The following is a 7776-nucleotide window of genomic DNA, read 5'->3' on the forward strand; positions in this document are numbered from 1 at the left end:
TTGAGGAGTCGGGTGTTTGCGAAGCTTTGAAATTTTCATCACCTGGCCTTTCTCCTAATGACGACTGTGAACAAGCCGTAGCCTCAACCGGCTCATTAAAGTGTGAGACCTTGGTGGAAAAATGAAAAATAAAGGAGTTATCAAACACCTTAAATTCCTCCGGGGCTGAAAGTTTCGCACTCTACTTCTTCTCAGTTTTTTTTTTCTTTTCTTTTCACCGTAAAGTCACACACAACATAAATATTCCACTAATCTGGCTCAAAGTGCTCAAAACAAGGCAGGCGCCTCGTTTTAAATAACTCCTCGCAGTGAATTTAACTAGAATTCAACATGCCAGGGATTTGTCAGTTAAATGTTTGAGAAATATTCTTCTTCTTAGTTTCCATTGATTCCCATTTTTCTCCAAATTCTCCACATGGGATTATTTTAAATTTGAAGTAATTTGACGAGAATGGAACTGAATCTATTCCAGATTATATACACCAAATGAATCCATCCTGAAGGAAAATAAATAAGCATTAGCTTCAGAGAAAAATAGAGATGTATTCAATGTGGACAAATTTGCTTGGAATTGTTATTGTAGATTAAAAAAAATAAAAGCTAAAATAGAAGACGGGACAAAAAATACCTGGAATGGCTAAAAAAAACTTAAGATTGCAATTTATATATTTCATAAACACAATGTTGCTTTGGTGATTACAATACCAACAAAACCTTTATAAACCATTGATTATAAAGGTGGTGGTCATGTAGCTCATTTGCTTCGTCCATCTTCTGTGTTCATCGCTGAGTAATTAGCTTCATTTCCAGCAAGCTTATAGATGCGTATTAAACAGAGTAATACCACTGCTGACCTGTGGGGGCAGTGTTGTGAACGGCAGAGCCCGTGTGAACAATGACAGACGACAGAAATGAGGAATTCCTTCGAGGAAAGTCTCAAACAAATCTCCAACTTTGAAAACAAAAGGCGACAAATTAGACCCCTTACCCTAGGTCAGTGGTTCCCAACCTTTTTTGACCAGTGTACCCCTTGAGCTGGTTTCCATGTGAAAAGTACCCCCTCTCTCGTGTGTGATTATTATGTTTACAGTCGGTATGCAGCTAGAGTTAGCTAGCTTCGCGAATCGTGCGCCCCCGCAGCAAGAACGTGAACCTTTTTTTTTTTTTTTTTTTTTAAAGCGCGCCACTTTATAGTCTTTTCATGTTATGTGCATTGTAGTGTTACAATCACTGTGGACGAACTGCTACTCATGGAAAATAAACGTATGGCCTTACTAAAATTCATGATATAATACAATATAATAGAGTATACATTTTTTTTTGGTGTGTGGATACTGTAGGCTAATTTATAATCTTTCTGCGTACCCCCTGCAATACCCTCGCGTACCCCTAGGGGTCCGTGTACCCCCGGTTGGGAATCACTGCCCTAGGTCACGGTCTTTGTTTGGAGAGTTTAGACGTTCTCTCGCTGTTGGTTTGTTGTTTTGATTTTCTTGTTTCCTGCCAAAATTCAAACACACTTCCAGGCGAGATCGCAAATGGGTAAGGTGGTCAGAAAGACGGATCTTAAGATCTGGTGTGGTGAACTTCCCTACCTGTGGTCTGCCGTGCCAGAGCACTCTGGAGCAGCTCCTCGCCCACTTCCTGCTGGTGTTGGAGTCCCTGACGGAGTTCTGGGACGTCCTGGACGAGGTCGACGGCAACACGTGGATCCTGGAGCCGGAAAAACCCAGCAGGTCCGACACCATGAGGCGGATCGCCATCGGTATGCGTCAAAGGCCGTCCACGGTTTGTCTCTCTGCAGCAGGGGTGTCAAACATGCGGCCCGGGGGCCAGAAGCGGCCCACCAGAGAATCTAATCCAGCCCTCCATGTGATTTTTTATTTTTTTTTTTAAGTATAAATATGAAAACTGACAAGAGGCTGATCTAAAAACACTGAGATTGTCAAAAATGACATTCAAAACCGCCCTTTGGTCAGAATTTATTAATGCGTCTGTGGAGGTCACACAACACAACGCCTTTCACAATAAAACAGCGAGTCCAACTTATGTGAAGTGATACTTTAGACACGTAAACTCCAAATTTTTTTCCAGATAATGACAAATTGTTTTAATCCTGAATAAAAATACGATATCCAGAAACAGGTACTTGAGGGGTTTTTGTTTTTTTTCAAATATAATAATATCTGATTAACTTTAATATGTATATTTCAGATTAAGACTGGCAAATTCTTGCAGTTACAAAAGGATCAAAAGAAGGAAAGACTTGATCTGCAGTTTAATATGTTACGTTTGACTTGTTCGGCCCTCCAGAGGTCAGGTTAGGATGGATGTGGCCCCTGAACTGAAATGAGTTTGACACCCCTGGTCTACAGTATCCGCTACACTAATGCTCACCAGGACCCCCCCCCCCCCCCCCCCCCCCCCTCCTGTATGTGTGCAGGAAACAACGTGTCCATCAAAGTGGAGCTGGATCCCCGACACCCAAAGATGCTGCCGGAGTGCTGCCTGCTGGGAGCCGAGCACGGTGGGTAGGACCCCAGAGACGTGGCGACACTTCAAAGTCTGTCCCCGGGGCGCGAGAAGCGTATCTGCACCGCTGCACGCGCTAAAACTGACACAGTGCATTAGAGCGTGGGGAATCCTCTCCTCGCCATAATGCCGCTATCGGCGCGGGACCACGTCTAAGCTACTTTTGGCGGGGCGGCGGGATTTGCAGGTGATGTGGACAGGTGACGGTCGTCAAAGGTGGAGAGGCGGCTGACGGCGTTCTGGTCACGCGGTGATTATCCCCGGCTAAACAAGTGACGGCTCGCGTCAGCCGACGCCCCTCGGAGGTCCGCCGTCAGAAAGCTTTCACGAGTTAGAATTACAAGATCAACTTTCTGAGGTCCCAATATATATATTCGTGCATTTATATAAAGAAAAAAAATCTAGAAATAGCGCTTATTAAAGGATGAGTGCTAACCATTAGCCGCTTGGCGATAACGAGTACCGATCCAAGTACTTATTAAATGCCATAAAGCTGAATTTATTTCTCCGTGCGATACAGACGACACGTGAAGGTTATGCGCCGCTACACGCTTCCTCCGGCGGCCCTGCAGCCTCCAGTACGCACAGTTTATTTACCTGAATTCAATAAGTGAATCAGGTAATAGATCCAAATCTCTGTTGGATTGGATGAAGTCGGTCCCTCCAGAAAAAAAATCGTCTTCTCGCCGCTCTACAGTATTTGCAGATGATTGGGTTTTATTAAGTGTTCGCAGTGAACCACATCGCCGAGACTCAAGTTGACTTGATTTTCGCTCAATAAGAATTAATTCTTGATTAAAAAAAACAAGATTTTTGTGAGGTATTGTGGCTCTGCTGCAGTTGTTTCCCCCTGGATATCAGGATTACATTTGTCTACAGGGTTTTTATGAACTCAAGTTTTGAGTTCCAATATTTTCTTTTGGATGTAATGAAGCCAGTAATGACAGTAAACGTCATGTGACTCGGGGACGTGTTGCCCAGGTCTGCAGGTAGCTTGAATAAAAACGGTTTGACTCACGGAGAAGGGATCTCGTCAGCTTAAACGAACCAATAGAAAAACGCAGTACGACATGACATATGACTGGGTTCACGTGTCTTTTACACGTGGAGAATTTCTCCAAACGTAAGAATTACGCAAGGGCGAGAGTTCCGTCCGCGCTTCGCGCCGGTATTGATCCTGAACGGATGGCGAACGCTTCCGACATTGTATACGGGCGAAAATCCCACTTTAAGTTGATCCAGGGAGCGCGCGGGGGTCAAGGGGCTTGCTCGTGGGAACCACAGTGGTCACTTGTCCACTGGAGGATTCAAACCTGCAATCCCCCCCCCCCCCTCGACCACCACTTCCCCCGAAGTCCCTGCTTCTGTGTGACCACAGCAGTCCTTCCTGGTCTCCACACCACATCGCTCACCGAGGACGAGTCCAGCCAATAAAGTCCGATCTGAGCCGAGAGCCGCGGAGGAAAAAAAAGACATCTGAGCCTCACCGATCGTGTGCTTGTTGTCGCGTCGTTCTACCACGCCCCCCCCCCCCCACACACACACACACACACACACACACCTGCCCGGGCTCCGGCTTTCCATTTTATTCCCCGTCAATTGTCGGCCAAGGTCGTGCGACACCTAGCCTGTTGCCTAGCAATGCAACTCAAAAGATATTAAACACGCGTGCACACTTCTCCCGCCAAGACGGAGGCGGCGGCGGGAGGGCGTTGTGGGGTGGGGGGGGGGGGGGGTGCAGGTGGCAACGACCCTCAAATACAGGGGGGGGGGGGGTCGCACAGAAATATTGCTTTTTGCATGTAGGAATAACAAATAGTGAGAGTGATGAGTGCTGCACGGAGACAAAGCTCCCCCGTGGAAGCCGGGAAGCTTCCAGTGTTCATATCTGTCCTCCCAATGAGGCGGCGTGCGGCTCTGAAGCCGCTCTCGTTTCTCCCGAAGGGCGAAAATCTGTGGGAACGGCCTTCAGACGCAACGCAAGGATCGGCCGTAAAGGAACGTAAAGATCCCGCAGCTAATCTTTCCACTTGTCGTTGCAGCGGTGACTCCTCTGAGGAACAAGCTCAACGCCAACATGCACTCGTGGTAAGATGCCGTCTCTGGTCGCTCTTCGATTGCGCAATCGCCCGCGCTCATGTAAACGTACACAAGAATGGAAATAAACCCCCCCCCCCCCAAAAAAAAAATTTAAAAATAAAGGAGGAGGAGGAAAGTGTGGACACGGTCGTGAATCACATTTTTCTACTTTTTCAACCACTGAGCCACGGCACACTGGTGTTTCCGCGAGATCTAGTCAGGTGTGCCGTGGGAAATTATCCAATTTCACATTTTTTTGCGAAAAAACATTTGCTCTCACAGCGACAGTGTGTTGCAGAGTAATCATGTATAAATACTCTTCACCACTAGAGGGCAGCACAGAACTTTGCCAGTGAAATGTAAAGTGACAGACGTCAGTGTGGTTCATCTCCACCTCCTGCTACCATCTTGTATCAAAGTACTGTGTCAGTGACAGTGATGGAGAAGTTTTTGAAAAGGAAGAATGTGAACCAGGATCTCAGCTCTTCATCCATCAGGTCCAGGTTTCACACTGGGAGTAAAAATAAAAAAAAAGAAATTGGGAAATACTTTTTTTCTGTATTTATTTCATTCCTGTTGATAAAACTTTGATGAGAATGACCTTATATTGTTAATAGAGGCTACAGAGTTTCAGGTGGTGGAGGTGTGCCTCCAGATTTTTCCAAACAAAAAAGTGTGCCTCGGCTCAAAAAGGTTGAAAAACACTGGTTTAACCACGAGTGTCGGCGACACAAAACTTGTTCAGAAGAAGCACAAGCAGTTCAAGTTCACCACAGGCTTTAAAACTCTTCCTGCCGCCGTGACGAGGCCCTCCTCTCCCGTAGCGAATCATCCCCCCGGTGTGTGTGTGTGTGTGTGTGTGTGTGTGTGTGTGTGTGTGTGTGTGTGTGTGTGTGTGTGTGTGTGTGTGTGGACTCATTTGCATGCGGTTAATTAGTGTGTGAAGGAGCTGTCTGTGGTTCTGCTGACAGGAACCCGGACGCCAGCGTCCTGCTCAACCTCCGGGATGTTCTGGAGATCCAGTTCCCGTCACCTGCCACCCACGACAAGTCGGTACGTCATCGCACGTGTGAAAGCTTCCAGAGGCTCCTTTCTCTCTATTTACAGATTTTCCTCCTCCTCCTCCTCCTTCTACCAGTGTTTTTTTTTTTTTTCTAAAAGGTGTGCACAAATCCCTCTTTAATTGGGTTGTTTACAGATCCGATCATTAGAATAACAAAGATGGCAGATTTCTCTACGACTATCAAACCGCTTTAATCATAAAAAAAAAAAAAAACATCTCTCACTTTTTTGTTTTTTTCGAAAAAGAAAAAAAAAAATCCCCTCCCGTTCCCTCCCCTCTCCACGGATGGGTTGAAAGGGCGTCGTGTTTATCCGCTGTCGCCGCGGTGATTAATGCCGCCGCTTCATTAACATTCAGAGGAGTGCAGAAAAGTTGAGTTGACCAGATGTTGATTTTTTTTTTTTTTTTTTTTTTTTACCTGCCATCGTCTCGCTTAATGGATCGCTTCAGGAAAAAAAAAACAAAAAAACAAAAACACAAGCAGGAGCTTCTCATTACAACACACACACACACACACACACAGTTTGGCGCTTACTGTTTGTGTGTGTGTGTGTGTGTGTGTGTGTGTGTGTGTGTGTGTGTGTGTGTGTGTGTGTGTGTGTGTGTGTGTGCAGAGTTTCAACGTGGAGTGTGGGATCTGTTACTCCTACCGTCTGGAAGCAGCCATCCCCGATCAGGTGTGTAACGACCCTCGATGTGGACAACCCTTCCACCAGGCCTGTCTCTATGAGGTAACCACAGACACACACACACACACACACACTCCTGAACAAAAACACCCGAGACAAATCTATTTTTGCAGTATTAAAACATCGCTACAGTACAAATAATTTATTCCTTCAGGAATAAACTCAATTCAGTTCAGTTGTAGACTGTAAAACCGTAGATTTAACAATTAATAAGAAACACGTTCAAACATTAAACTGCTGCTGTTCTTGAGGAGAACATTTAATTTCTGTCGTGTGAAGATCTGAGACCTGGTCCAGAAAGATCCGTCCCGTCCCGTCACTGGTGGATTAGTAGAGCATCGCGATAAACACTGCAGGCCAGAATCACAGCCAACAAACAGTAAAAGCCTTTATTCCCCACCAAAGACACGATGAGACGGAACTTCCAACACGTCTCCACAAAGAGCAGCGAGTTCACAGCAGAGGAGCGGCTCTCTAATAAAGCCTGCAGGTAAAAGTGGCGACGAGCCGGCCGAGGAAATCCTCGTCACGCCGACAGACGTTTCAAACACTTTAAAGTTGCGAAACCAGACGCTGTGGACGATGTACAAGTCGAGGCGATGAAAGCCCCCCCGTGTCTCCAGTGCGTTTAAAAGCAGCTGTTCGCCGTCTGAAGTGAACAACTGAGACGGTGGCGGGACGAGAGCGTCGCTCCGGTTTCCGCCGATAGAAGGTTTTTTGTTTTTTTTTGAGAGGAGACGTGGAGCCGACGAGCTCCGTTCACAAACAGGAAGCGAAGGCTGTCGCAGAGTTCCAGATGTAGAGAGGAGCCTTGGACAGCTTGACGTCTTGATGAAGCTGTCTCTGATGTCCTCGTCTCTGCAGTGGCTGCGTGCGCTCCCCTCCAGCAGGCAGAGCTTCAGCATTGTTTTTGGAGAGTGTCCTTACTGCAGCAAGGTACGTGCAAATCCTCACCCTCCCCCCATTCACAGTCAAAATGCGGTTATTATCTCACAGATCGACGCTTCTTTGTAAGTTTGGATACACGTTCCTCAGGCGCCCATGAAATCCACTATGGGGTTCCCCAGGGGTCGATTTTAGGCCCAATCCTTTTTAATTTATACATGCTGCCACTAGGGGGGGCGTCATCAGGAGACGTGGCGTCAGCTTCCACCGCTATGCTGACGAGACACAGCTGTATGTGGCCGTGTCTCCTGATGACACCAGGCCGATTGATGCCCTGTATTTTAGATATCAAGTCATTGATGGCAGCAAACTTCCTACAGCCCAAAAGGGTTAAAAACTCACCCTTTTAATCAGGCTTTTAACTGATTTTATATAGGTGTATGTTTTTATATATTTATGTATATATGTTTATGTATTTTATAAATGTATTTATCTACTTTTATCTATTTTTATCTTCATATCACCAGG

At 46.2% G+C, this 7776-nt stretch overlaps 1 protein-coding gene across 1 annotated transcript in view; it reads left to right on the forward strand.

Annotated features, from left to right (window-relative positions):
• Nucleotides 1-7776, forward strand: part of fancl (FA complementation group L) — a gene marked incomplete at its 5' end in the record, with an annotated part of 29952 nt that overhangs the window by 21798 nt on the left and 378 nt on the right. Inside the window, 6 exons of the mRNA XM_080507019.1 lie at nucleotides 1615-1765; nucleotides 2444-2527; nucleotides 4575-4620; nucleotides 5583-5664; nucleotides 6289-6405; nucleotides 7228-7299. Coding sequence (XP_080363145.1) covers nucleotides 1615-1765; nucleotides 2444-2527; nucleotides 4575-4620; nucleotides 5583-5664; nucleotides 6289-6405; nucleotides 7228-7299 — 552 coding nt within the window. The remainder of the gene's footprint in view (nucleotides 1-1614; nucleotides 1766-2443; nucleotides 2528-4574; nucleotides 4621-5582; nucleotides 5665-6288; nucleotides 6406-7227; nucleotides 7300-7776) is intronic.

Source organism: Blennius ocellaris (assembly GCF_963422515.1).
Source record: "Blennius ocellaris genome assembly, chromosome: 13".
Lineage (NCBI taxonomy): Eukaryota > Metazoa > Chordata > Actinopteri > Blenniiformes > Blenniidae > Blennius > Blennius ocellaris.